This window comes from Corvus moneduloides, chromosome 6, assembly GCF_009650955.1.
Source record: "Corvus moneduloides isolate bCorMon1 chromosome 6, bCorMon1.pri, whole genome shotgun sequence".
NCBI lineage: Eukaryota > Metazoa > Chordata > Aves > Passeriformes > Corvidae > Corvus > Corvus moneduloides.
This window is the reverse complement of record NC_045481.1, coordinates 36,929,668-36,942,919: the sequence shown is the minus strand read 5'-3', so window position 1 is coordinate 36,942,919 and position 13,252 is coordinate 36,929,668. Positions and strand designations below refer to the sequence as shown.

General features: G+C 40.3%; 1 protein-coding gene across 2 annotated transcripts in view; it reads right to left on the bottom strand.

Moving 5' to 3' along the window:
- LOC116445232 (cytosolic phospholipase A2 epsilon-like) overlaps positions 1-12,231 on the bottom strand; it is a 33,136-nt gene extending 20,905 nt beyond the window's left edge. The window contains exons 1-6 of one of the 2 annotated variants that reach the window (XM_032111629.1): positions 11,264-12,230; positions 10,794-10,829; positions 6,049-6,121; positions 1,791-1,927; positions 976-1,107; positions 340-380 (exon numbers count right to left, since the gene is read on the bottom strand). In XM_032111629.1, coding sequence (XP_031967520.1) covers positions 340-380; positions 976-1,107; positions 1,791-1,927; positions 6,049-6,121; positions 10,794-10,829; positions 11,264-11,290 — 446 coding nt within the window. In that variant the 5' untranslated portion in view covers positions 11,291-12,230. Of the gene's footprint in view, positions 1-339; positions 381-975; positions 1,108-1,790; positions 1,928-6,048; positions 6,122-10,793; positions 10,830-11,263 lie in introns of both variants that reach the window. The other variant, XM_032111630.1, reaches the window with a different exon arrangement.
- Between the last annotated feature and the right edge of the window lie 1,021 nt (positions 12,232-13,252).

Below are 13,252 nucleotides of genomic sequence, written 5' to 3'. Positions count from 1 at the left end.
GGCTTGGCATTCCTCCTAAGGGTCAAAAATTCCTGAATATTGTCATTGTCCTCATACTTCCTTGTGCATCTCATTGATTCAATGAGAAAAAAGAGAACAGGAAGAAGTCAGCACCCAAGAGGCAGAATTCAAACAGGGGGGAAAAAAAATCACATTTCATATATTTGAAATCTAAAAAGATGTATTCCAAAATTCCATTTTGCTACACTTGAATGATAACATATAGCTACTGCTTTTAGAGACTGCAGGTTTAAGAAGCACTATCATACATGAACCAGCTTTTCAGACTATTTTTATACTGAATATAACACTTTATTAAGAATTTAGGACTCTACTCACGTGTTCTGCAATGTGAACTCCACTTCCAGCTCCTCACGTGCCTGAAGAGAGGAGAACAAAAAAGAAAGATTGATTACTTATTTTTCTTCACAGCTTACATATAATGTTTTAAATATGCATTTAGAACAGAACTTAGGAAAATTCCCAGAATGTAAGAAAACCATAATGTCAGCTGCAGACATTGAATTTTAATATATTGAAAAAGCAGTTGCTAAAACTAGTTTTTTGAAATCTAAATGCTTTATAAGCATGTCTGCATGCTTAAGAACTGCTATTCTCCTAAAACAGACATTTGTACAGATTTTAATTCCCAACACAAAAAGAATTAGCCTCTTTAATACCATTACAATTAACAGGGGCTGAAAATTCAGAATTTACACCAAGAGCCAACAAACATCCCAGAAATATTCAGAATTAAGACTCTGGATAACTAGTTCTAGCTGGTTCCATCCTAGATTTTTAGCATGGATATTTGTTCCCAAACAAAAGCTAGTATAAAGCAAGCATTGAAGTCTTTCTTAGAACAGTAGCAAAATACAGTTTAAGTAGATGTTTCCTGTAATGAAACACTGTAGAAGGATCTATTGAGATGGAAGGAGAGAATTTACTTTTGTTCTCACCAATTCCATTGCTCACCTGTGGATTCAGCTGAAACTTGACGCGGACAGTACGTCCTACAGTGAGTTTATCTATGTCAAAGAGAACTGTGCAGAGTTCATCATCCCTGGTGACCGTGTCTTCATCACAGACCTTCAGCTCCAGCACATTCTGCACAAAGAGGTTAAGAATATAATGGAGTTATTACTATATCCAAGAGCTCTATAAGGCAGGAAAATCTCAAGACCAGGATTTCTTCCCTTGCTCCTCCAGTTTTATGGGAAGGAGGGAAAAGGAGAAAGGGGAAGAGAAAAGGGAAAGAGATTTGGGATTATTAAATGTCACATTACTGTTAACTCTATATACAAAAAAGAAGCAGGCAGACAAGACAAGCAGGTCATGCAAAACATTCATGCATTTGTGATAAATAACTGCATCAAGTGCTTCTACATTTATTTTACAGCCTTTGGTTCTAAGTGTATAAAACAGTCACAGATACATAAAGATGGTTTAAAGGATTCTCACAATATGTAGAACTGAGTGATTTTGCTATTCTTTTTATGTGATCTTTTTCTTGGGTTTCACTTGTATATGTCAAGACTGGGAATAGGATAGTAAGGCTGTATTCTGAAGGGCATTTAATTCCTTCTTATTGCAGTATAGTAGATGTTTAAGTAGCAAATAACAGAAATAGAACAACTAATGAGGATGTAAGCAACAGGGCTTTTTCCTGAGGAATCTTTAACACCTTCAGTGTTTGAAACTGGCTGTATATGTATTGGTTTACTGTGGTTCCGTGTAATCTAATGACGACCTGCAGACACCAAATGGTGAAAACAATTGATGTTTGTTACCTTGACACGGCGGTCAATCTTGTAGCAGAAAGCTTCATTCCAAACGGGGTTTTTGCTGTTCCTGATGGTCCTGGTCCGAACCTTCTCAGCTGAGGCAGTAGGCAGCCACAGTGTCACATAACAATCTGAAAGGGTGACTGTGCAGGGAGAAGATGAGTGCAGTTAAAACATATCCGGAGAATTACTGCACAGTGCCCATTTAACCCTAGTAAGACAAAGATAGCACAGCTGGAGCCTTCTTCCTAAAATACACAGGATTAGGAGTAAATAATACAATGAAGCACTTACGGGGAAACAGACATCCTCACACGTTTGCCATGCCCATTTCCACCTTTTCACTCTTAGTCAGACATACTTTTTTTTTTTATGTTGCTTTAGGTTTGAAATGGCACTGTCCTCCACATACAGTACATGCTGCATTTAGCTTTATCTTCATGATTATCCAAGTGGCTGGGACAGGCAACACACCTCACATCCTTCAATCTGGGCTATAGAGAGACTTGTCTTCTATAATTTCTTCCTCAGATTTGGTGTCTTAACTTAAAGAAAGCCTTTAATAAGTGTTGGCTTAAGTGAAGAACAACAGATTTTTTTGACAAAAGGTGTTCTCCCATCAAAGCTGAAAAGTTTGATTTCCTTATCACAAATCAGAAAGTGCCAATTCCTTATTCATTCATATATTTGACAAAGTTTTTAGAAGTTGTGTCTTTCTCAGCAGTTCGTTCAGAAAACAAAACCAGTTTCATCACTATAATTAAATTATTAATTGTTCAATTCCTTCCTACTATTTTATCTCCAGACAGGAAAGATGCTGCTGCCACTTGCATCTGGGAAAGGAAGCCATGAGTGCCAATGAAGACATCAGCTTCTCCTACATTCTGAGTCCTCAAGTTTGGAGGGAGAACTCCAGGGAGTGAGACTTAACAGAAGGATGAGACAGGCGCTGATGGCCTTTCTCTCACACCTGTAATTCAATCTCCCTATTTCACATTAGCAATGCTCAACCAATCACCTGGTTCTTACAACAACCTCATGAATCAGAGGAGCCAAATAATTCAGCTCATAGTCAATCCCTGCGTCATGCTCGAAACGTGTAACAGTGTTATTACATCATATTAAGAACAATTACTTCATGTATTTCCTCTTTGTCTTTCAGTAACAATCACAAATTTAGGTTTTCCTACCAGCCAAATTGTGCCTTTATTGTGTAGTTAACCATGCTACCACAATCAGCAAAATCTGGGTAATGACTGTGGGAAGGAAAGCATTTCCAGAAAGAGGCCTAAGCCACACCTGATCAGAAGACTGTGACTGATCAGATGTTCAGCAGAGGCACAAAATGTAAGCAGATAAAAATGCAAATGGTTAATGGTGATTAAATGCTACAGTTTCCATTTGCAAAGAGGATGAGACACACCGATTACTCCACAGTGGCAATATAAGGATTACGCAAATAAGTACATTGAGAAAACTTGAATTTCTTGGAACTGTTCAAGACCATCCCCCACCCCGGATACGGCTTTGATCAACCTGATCTAGTGGCAGGTGTCCCTGCTCCTGGCAGGGGGGTCAGAACTTTAAGGTCTCTTCCAACCCAAAGCATTCTATGATTCTATGCTTTGCCCCAGATCCCACAATGCAGTCCATGTCAGGATCCAAAACATGGTCTAGATTTTCAGGTCTCTACTCAATTCTATTAAAATTATCTGGTTCTGAAATACCAGTAGGGAGGAATACTTCTAAAGCATTTTTATTTTTCACTGGTAAAGTAAATAGGAACATGAGAGTCAATGAACAAGAAGAAAGGTTCACTTCAATAAGTCAATCAAAACCAATAATGAGAAAATGCATGGAAAAAAAATAAATTGACATAGGGAACAGCAAGATTTAACCAGTAAAATTGGAAATCTCAAGTGGAGGAAATAAATGCTAGCTCTGAATTGTAGCATTAGAAACAGGTTGAAAAGGGACATTTTCCCATAGCTGAAAACACTGAGGTTGCAAGGAAAACTAGCTGAAGTGTTTGCCTTTCTGATGCCTCAGAAAAAGTAAACACTGCATGAAGTAGCCTTCCCACTGCAGGCAAAGAAATGGACAGTTTTTTCACAATAATATCAGTTTCTTCAGACAATAAATTTTCTGTTAAGAAAACAGGCTTTCTGTAAAGCTTACAAATCTCTCTGCCAGATACACTTTAAATAAATTATTGTGATGCCCAAGTTCTGAATTTGGGGCATCTCAAGGGGATCAAGATATGATATTCATCTGCTCTTGAGACTAGAACGCCAAGTAAGAAAGCCATATGGTGTGGCAGATACGCTAACAGGTTTAGCAAAAAAAAGACCTCATGATTCTCTGTGATAAGGAGTGACTGTGGGGAAGTTGCCCTGAGAAGGACAGCCACAAGGAAATTAAACACAAACAGGCAGTATAGAAGTACAGGGACACAGAAATGCACATTCAGTTGTTCATGTGGATGCAATTGCACTGGTGGCCTAGTCAGAGCATGTATCTGGCTGGTGCAAAACACCATTTAGGCATTTTAAAATTTGGATTTTGATAAATAAAAAGTTGTGCATACAACTGTAAGCTCACAGAATGTGTGCTTCTGTACATAAAAATAGGACTTAAAGAAACTCCTAGTTTTATACCTTATAAGGTGATCTCACTTTGTCTAATGAACCACAGGGAAAAGAGAAATAAGCACAGTAGTAATACATTGTGGAAGATGCTTAAGCAACCCAGAATACTACAGGTAAGTGCAGCAGGGATTTTTTCCCTGATAGTAATCAGTCTTTCAAAAATACTGTTGTTAAGCACAACTTCCATGTGATCTAACCACATCCCTCCTGCCAGAAACCACCAAATCCAGCCTCTGGTAAGTTTTCCCTCTACTCTTGATCCATCACACAAGTTAAAATCTCACAATATAGATTACATTAACTAAAATTTTGTTGGGAACTATGATGTGCTGCATGAAATTCTGAGCTTACCAAAAGAGAATTTATTTTGAGCCATGTTCAGCAAGATTTTGGGAAACATAGTGTGGAAGTTTTCTCTTTATGTCTTTTAGATTTATTCATGTGGTCTTTAGGCTTTACTTTTCTTATTCTCTTTTGTCTTTACTTCACCTTTTTGTTTCATGCCTTTCCAACCTCTTTAAACAGATGTTTCATCATTCGTATTTCTCCATGAAAGTAATTCAGCGGCATAATTGCATTTTGAAAGGCACCTGAACAAGTCTCAGTGCACCTAGAAGAGTGGGTTACTGAGGACCCACATCTGTGGAATGGAAATTGTGAGGAAGATCTTCAGTGAATTGGAAAATTAAACCGGTTCCTCTCCTGGGTGAGTCAGTGTCAGATGTAAAAAGTGACCAAGCTGGTTTTTTCCATCTTTTGCAAGTCTCATTCTCCCTCTGAGGATATTAATTTTAAATTTGCTATCACACACTGTGGTTCAACGAGCTGTTGCCCACTAGTCTGCAGAGGCAGAGAAGGTGAATTGTTACAGGGCTTCCTCAACTGGATATCACCAGACTCAGTAGACTTTCCTACTGCAGAGATTTCTTCTGTCCTGGGCTCTTCTCACTATTATTCTCACTCCTGTGATCTGGCTATGACACCTTTCTTTTGAAATCTCTATTCTAGATAGCCCTTCTTCACTTCCCCTCACTATCCCTCACTTAAACTTCTGTCAAGTGCTGAGAGTAGTGCTCTGTTAATTTTTTTCTGACTTTTAAACAGCTCCATTCTGTAGGTTAAATAAATTCCAAGACACACTGGATTTTATCGTCACTTCCTGCATATGTACAAAGTCTGCAGAAGTAATTGAATGTTTTTGATTGTACTTCTGTTGTTTTCATAGGCTTTCCTGCTACAGCTGATGTTACATCTGCATTACCAGTTCCTCCTTTCTTCCATTCAGAAATTCTGCAGGAAATACTCAGGTTTCTTACTAAAAATACAAGGATTTTCACTGTTTACAGACCAGACCTCAGATCAGCAGCTGATATCAGAAGGGTAGGAAATATATCTCATACAGTAAGATATGAAAAAAAGACATCAAATGCATCACCTTGTTTGAGTCAATCTCTTTAAGAGGAGACAGCAATGCTTCAGCATCAAAATAAAAATAATTCTTGCAAGCTTACAGCAATACATGCTTTTATTCCTACACAATTTGAGAACAGTAACACTGCTCAAATATTTTCTTTAAAAAATTATGAGAACCACCCAACAATAGTAGAAGTACTCACGCAAGTCTGCCTTCCGGACATTCCTCACTCTTAGTATTTTTACAGTGAGCAAGTTGAAAGGAGATACTGGTGCCTGCACAAAAATTCAGAAAAGGAAAAAAGGAAGAAAAAGATGACATTATTATTATAGTCTGTAGTCACAGACTACTGTAACCCTGAAGTTCTAAGGACGTAGATAGAACAAGGTTTTCGAGGTTGAGCCAATACAATTTATCAAATCAAGTGGAGCAGTCAAAAATCTGTAAAAATTTTTGGCACAGAACTCTCTTCGGGCCTGAAGTAGAAGCAACATACTTCAAAATCACTTGAGCTGACAATAGGTGACAAGAGTTTGATTTGATAAAGATCACGTCTTCCTATCATTGCTCCCTTATTATCACAACAAATACCCCTACAGCACACGTGTGGGTGTCCTCACCTCTTACAGTTCCTGCAATGGAACAGATTGTCTCTGGGACACCAAACACTGTCACAGGAGCTGTGAAATAGAGCTGTCTGCCATGCACCAGCACAAGCTCCTGCACATAGCCAAAAAAGCCAGAAATGCAGCTGACAGCAATGAGATACTTCTCATGAAGACTCCAGTGGACCTCTGATCTTCAGCTCTGATCCCCAACAGAAAGCTACAAAAATCATCCCAGAGCTGATCTTGGGGATTAACTCACAACTCCACTAGATATCAGAAACGCTGGGCTCAGAGACATTAAGTCTATAATAACTCATATCCTCCACAGCTCATACTAATGAATCTTCGTATTCCCCAGGCTATAAATTAACCTTTTCCCCATTTCACCTTGCAGATAACTGTTTAACATCTTACTCTCTCTCACACACTATCCCCTCTATTTCATATATACCATCTTTCATTTTAAAGCCAATGTATGTACAGATATCATTTCTCTCAACACTTGCTCAAATTGATACTTAGCTTTGCACTTACTGGTCCTGTTTTAGAACAGAAACAGGTTTTATTGTGCCCAAAACTTATCTAATCTTTCTATCTGTACTAGCTGGTAAGAACAAGATGCTAATACAGACTGGGGAATGAGAGGCTGGAAAGCAGCGCTGTGGAATGGGACCTGTGGGTCCTGTGCTATGGCAAGCTGATCATGAGCCAGCAGTGCCCTGGCAGCCAGGAGGGCCAACCATGCCCTGGGGGCATCAGGCACAGCATCGCCAGCCAGGCAAGGGAGGGGATTGTCCCGATCTGTTCTGCACTGGGCCTCACCTCGAGTGCTGGGGGCAGTTTTAGGTGCCACAACATAAGAAAGACATTAAACTGTTAGAGAATGTGCAAAGGAGGGCTACAAAGACGGTGAAGGGTCTAGAGGGGAAGCCATATGAGGAGCGGCTGAGGTCACTTGGTCTGTTCAGCCTGGAGGAGACTGAGGGGAGACATCATTGCAGTCTGCAACTTCCTCATGAGGGGAAGGGGAGGGGCAGACATTGAATAGAGAAGAATGGACTTGAGCAGAAGTTCCCCATGCCATGGAAATGCTATTAGTTACTAGGCTTGACACCATTTTAAAGGAATAACCTTGGCTCAGCTCTTGGAAAACAAACATGTAGACCTTTACTTTGTGAATCTCAAGTGGAGAGTGACATCTCCCTGCAGCCAAGTGCCACATGGAGATAGCAGCTATGAAAATTGTTTCTGTTCTCAGCTGTCCCTGTTACCTGGATGAACTTATTTATGCAATTCCTTGCTCAGCTCTTATAATTCCATTCTGGCGTATCTTACTCTCCAAACTTACAGAATCAATCCTCATTGCTTCACTCTGGGTTGTGGAGTTCATTCCCATACTAGAGTCTTTGAAGTCAGACCTCACAACTCCTAACTTTTAGGTGCCTGAATGCTTTACCGAGTCTAGCTGTCAGCAACTCGCTCAAAGTCACACAGAAAAACTTGTCCTAAACAGGATAATCTGCCAGCAATTGGCAAGGACTTCCACATCCTTCCCTTTAATGGGATGATGTCCATATCACAGGCTAGGTGAGTTCTGCGGCCAGAAGCCTCCCAGGCCAGTTATTACATACACTTCAACTTTCAGCTTCTATATTTATTTCATCTGAGACATGATTCTTACATCATAAACCGGAAACACAAGCCAGGCATTTTAATAATCACTTTTGAAACTACTTAAATACATGAGGCTGCAAATGCAAGACTTGGTCACGCTGTCCTACGTCAGATAAAAATTCAATTAAGTCCTGTGGCACACTTGTGCAATCCTCACATATCTAGTCCAAGGGAAGTCAGTAGGAATGTCCACATATATGAGTACTCATCCATTTGAGTGAGTTATATAACTGGTCTCTAAAACTGCTCTATTTAAGTAAAATTCCAAGCTTAAAAGTCTTTCAAAGAACTTTTTTCTTGAGGAGATGAGAGTGAAACTCATGCAACATTCCCAAGTTACATCAAGAGAAAAGGCAGTTACCAAAGTGCGTATCTATTTGGGGCAGAGCACTCTTCCCTTAACTTTCTCATCAAAAAGGAATAGAAATCTCATCATTACTTTAAAAACTGTGAAAAACAACAAAGAAATCACTCACCCTGTCAGAAAGAGTGGCAGGGCTTTAAAACACAGATCACTGCCTTGCTTCTGACCTGGGTCAGGTATGTGGCATCTTTTAACTTCAAAGAGTTTTGGAGCCTCAAAGGCAGGCAGGATTTCATTACATTACTATGTTTACCACCTCAGGCAAGGTCAAATGCATAAGAAACACTTTTCCTTGTACTGCTATTTTGTTTTTATTTCACCCATTTAAAATACCCCATAGCTGGGTCTTATTAAGTCAGTAGAAGTCCCTGAGTTTGTTTCAGAATAAAAACAAATGGAGCAGCACTGACTCAATGGCTGTTCCTTTCCAAGAGCTATGCAAAATTTCTGTGGCTTCAGACTGCAATTTTCATGTGGGGCTTTTTTTTTCCCCTCTTCCTGTTTGCAGCTCCACAGCTGAATGCGTGTGTTAGAATGAATCCAAATCTTATAAGAGAAACCAGGTCAAGTATTTCCACCATTCAGCATGGTTTTTTTCCTCAAGACCACACCAGCCTTTATCAGTTTGATATGGTACAGTAATTTGGGTGATATAAAAAGTGTTACTTTTTTGACTGTCAGCATAAGGGCACACCCAAATTTTCTCACCAAATTTTTATTCTCACAAATTATTTTTTTTCTCACCAAATAAAGCTGCTCAAATTGAAATCCCACACATCCTATCAGTTGCCCTGAAAGTCACTCTGACAATGAAAATTCATTTCCTTAACTGAGCCACTGAGTAACAAAAAGCAACTCAGGTATACTAGGCTTATTTACTTACCATAAAGATCAACTTTCATGGGGAAAAAAAAAAGGAAAAAAGAAGAAAAAAGTTCAAGTCCTTCCTGAATTTTATGTCTGTAAACCTTGGAGATTCAGGGCAGAAAAAAGGGTCTCTTGGTCCTTCTCTAAATTGTAGATATTGTGTTCAGGTCGATTCTGCCACTCTAAATACCCTAAAGATAAGAGTAACAATCTAAAGCCATGCAATTGTACAGGTCTCACACCTAGGGACCTACTAGCAATGTAAAAAGCACTACGGATAAAAAAAACCCCAGATTGATTCTCTAAACACAGTCTAGGACTCAAGAATTTTTATGATTCTAGCATATCTCTTAGGGCTGCACGACTGTACACAGAGACCTAAACATCATTTTAAAAGCTAGCATTTGAAGAAATTTTGCAAAGTCTTTACCACAGCATTTCACTTTGAACAGAGAAAACAAGTGACTCTCAGGCACAAACAGGCATCAGATACTATTTATAACACCAAACTTTCACAAGGCAAACTGAATTTACTACCATTTAAAAGATTCTCTGTACCACTCTGATTTCCCTACGTGGATGCAAAGCTGGGAAACCACCACATCACTGAATGAGGGGCAAAAGCCAGATCCCCAGAGAGTTGCAACTGATACTGGCAGCCCCAAACCCACTGCAAGTGCCAGAAGAGAGCCCTATCCTGCTGCCACTGCCATTGTTCCCATTCAGTGGCTCATAGCAGCTTATCTGATATATTTTCCCTTATGCTAATACCTCTTAACATAAATGTCTGCTAATTGCCCAGCAAGTTTTTATTGGCCTGTGCAAAGAATTAATTCTCAATTCAGCCTTTACAAAACACCTTTTGCTCTTTTTTCACCTTCAGAGGAGTTTGGGCACTACTCCCACTCCTACTAGGCTGATGAGATCAGGCTTGTCAGGAGGCTGAACACACCACGTTTATTCCACAGTTTTACCTGTAAACACCATGCTGCACAGAGCAAGCTCTAAGACTGATCATTACACTGCAAAGAAAGGCTGCAAGGACTACCAGAGCACTAAGAACAACTGAAAGACCAATTTAAAAGTTCTTCTTAAAAAGAAATAAAATATAAGAAAAGGGAGTATTTCACCCAAAGAAATCAAAACACAAAAGAAAGGAGGAATTAAAAAATTAATATAGGTGAAATACAAACGAGCCCAGATAAAGTGCAACACTGACAGCATAAGCATCAGACACCAACAGAGGCCAGACTATTCAGAGCTTATGGAAAGCCATGGCAATATTTCATCTACAGAGCTGAAGTCACAGCTCACAATGCTCAGTAAACTCAGCAACAGTTTTCCCCCAAGCCATTGAATTCCTAAAATTTTTTCTGGTACTCTACATTCAGCACTGGACAGCATTTAATGAAGGGCCAGCTAATTGCTACCTACCGTTCTCACCGCTGGTGCTGAGGTGCTCGTAAAAGTCTAGGAAAAACAACACAAGGCAAAGTTACGAAAACTAAACTGCATGTCAAATGCTTACTTTAGGTTGATAATCAAAACATCCCACATTCAAGGACATATTTAGAGCTAGGTTCTTTAACGACATCATCAGGTGCTTTACCAATCACCATCACAACTCTCTGCCAGCTTCTTATTTCCTTTTTTGTTTAGAGGGAAGCACAATAAACAACACTGTTAGCCCTAAAAGGTAGCTTGAAAATACAGGCATGCCATGAGGTTCTGTAGAAGCCTAGACTAGGAAAGCTATCCTTGCACCAAGATCTGAGGAACAGCAAACTCCATTTCCCTGGATTGTCCATACAACTCAAACCACTCGTTCTCCTCTGTGATCAACTTCACTGCAATACCAGACAATTTTACCCACTTTACACCTGCTATCACCTTCTTTTGCTTACCTCACTTGTACTTAAATTTGATCCCATTGCAGCCCCAGTTGCATGTAAGTCCAATGTTAAAAGTTACCAACTCGTACAGCCGGCAGGAACTCCTCACGCAGGTTAGGGGTGGAGTAATAGGGATTTTATGACGAGGCTCTCCTGCCCCACCCCCTGACTATTTCCAGTCATTAGGCAGTCCCCTCCCTGCTTCCTGCAGCCTATGAGAACACCTCAACTGAGTCAGCAGAATGAAGAGCAATTTCTTTTCTACCCACTGTGATGTTTGGGGGGAATGCTGAAGCCCCTTTCTGAGCCCAGGCATTGCTCTCTTGAAATACTACTGGTAACGAAAAGTTTTGTGTTTATGCAGCAGCTCTAGCCCCCAAGCAAAGTGCTTTTGACTCATTAAATCACAGCTCTCTGAGTATCTCTACACTGCCACCATGATGCTGCAGGGTAGTAGAGAGACATGCCAACAGCTTCTTTCCAAACCATAAACTCAAATACCTGTAGCAGTCTTCCCATAGCAGCACAGTTCAGGTAGGTAAGCCCTGCAGTTCAGCAAGGTGACTCCATTGTGCTGCCACCACTGAGTGGCTGCAGCACCCACACTCCCCTGAAGCTACTTTGGGCATCTCTGTGCTACATTTAGCAACCTCAACACATGCTGAATATTCTTTGCCTGGATATTCATTGTATATGCAGGAAAAAAGTTAATCCATGTCCAGAAATCTTGCAGTTTGATATTAAATCAAAGAAGAGGGAAGGGAGGAGCTATAGGCAGCTGGTGAAACTTGGGAGTGGAAGGGTGAGGCAGGAGAAAGGTTTGTGCTCTCCTGCATGGGCCCAGAGAGCACAGCACTTCACTCATCCTCAGAGCTTACTTCAACGGGTTCTGCGTGTGCTGGCTCTCACAGTGAGCCCAGCAGACACCCTGTGAGAAACTCCAGGACACAAAACCCTCCCTGACTGCTCTTCACGCCAGTGTACCATGACTCACTACCCATAAAGTGTATTAGAGTAGCCCTAAACTAGCATACATGTGCAGGCTGGTAGATTTTGGAGCATGCAAGATCAGACTCTGGCTCTGCCAGACTCTTTCTGGCCTCTCTGACTGATGATAGGAAGCAGCAAGTACTCACTCTTGCATCATGAAGTGATTATTTTAAATCAATCTTATTTATATCAGTGTTTAATTCACCTGATGCAGGCAAAGAAAGTCACCTTGCAAACTGCAGTGGATGTCACCTAAGTGCACTCCCCTGCGCCATGGAGGCTGGTATCAAAATAATTCTGCATAGAGGAAGAGAGCAGGTGTTGTCCAAGGAATGTCACTAGAGTAAAATCCTCTTTTTACATACAAGTCGCTTCCTTCTATGTTGGTGTCTGTGTGATACACGTGATGCCTCTTCAGAAGATCTTATTCAAAATATGCAGTGGTACTCTCTTCTGGTTTCCATGTGAAGTATTTAATGGCTAGCTGCTTGCTCCATAGGCACACTTTACACTGTCTTCTGAGAATCAAAGGGAAATGGCACCTAAATGTGAATCTGCAGCATCTGAAATACTCCTTGAAGGAACGACCGAAAGATACTTCCACTGAACATGTGAATCTCTACCCCAAAGACAAAATATCTCCTGTAACTTCTGACTTTGTGTTAAACGCTTAGGAACAAATTCAGGTGGAGCAGTCACACCTGAGAACCACTTACTTGCACTCTCACAAAACTAGTTCTTTCCAGCTTCTGAAAGAAGAATGCTTCCCTGGAAATATTCCAGTATTTAAATTTAAAGTAGGAATCTGTTTTCATTAAAAACATCTGCAAAACCTCCTCTATCAAATGAAAGAAGGTAGGCTATCCAGCTCAACTTCACCTAGTTGTCCCAGCAGATATATACACCTATACACATTTATACCATCCCAGCTGCTTCACAGCCAATACAAGACTCCCTGACACTACATTCTCTTTCCCACACTTTTAAGATCCGTAAGTGAGACAGCACTTC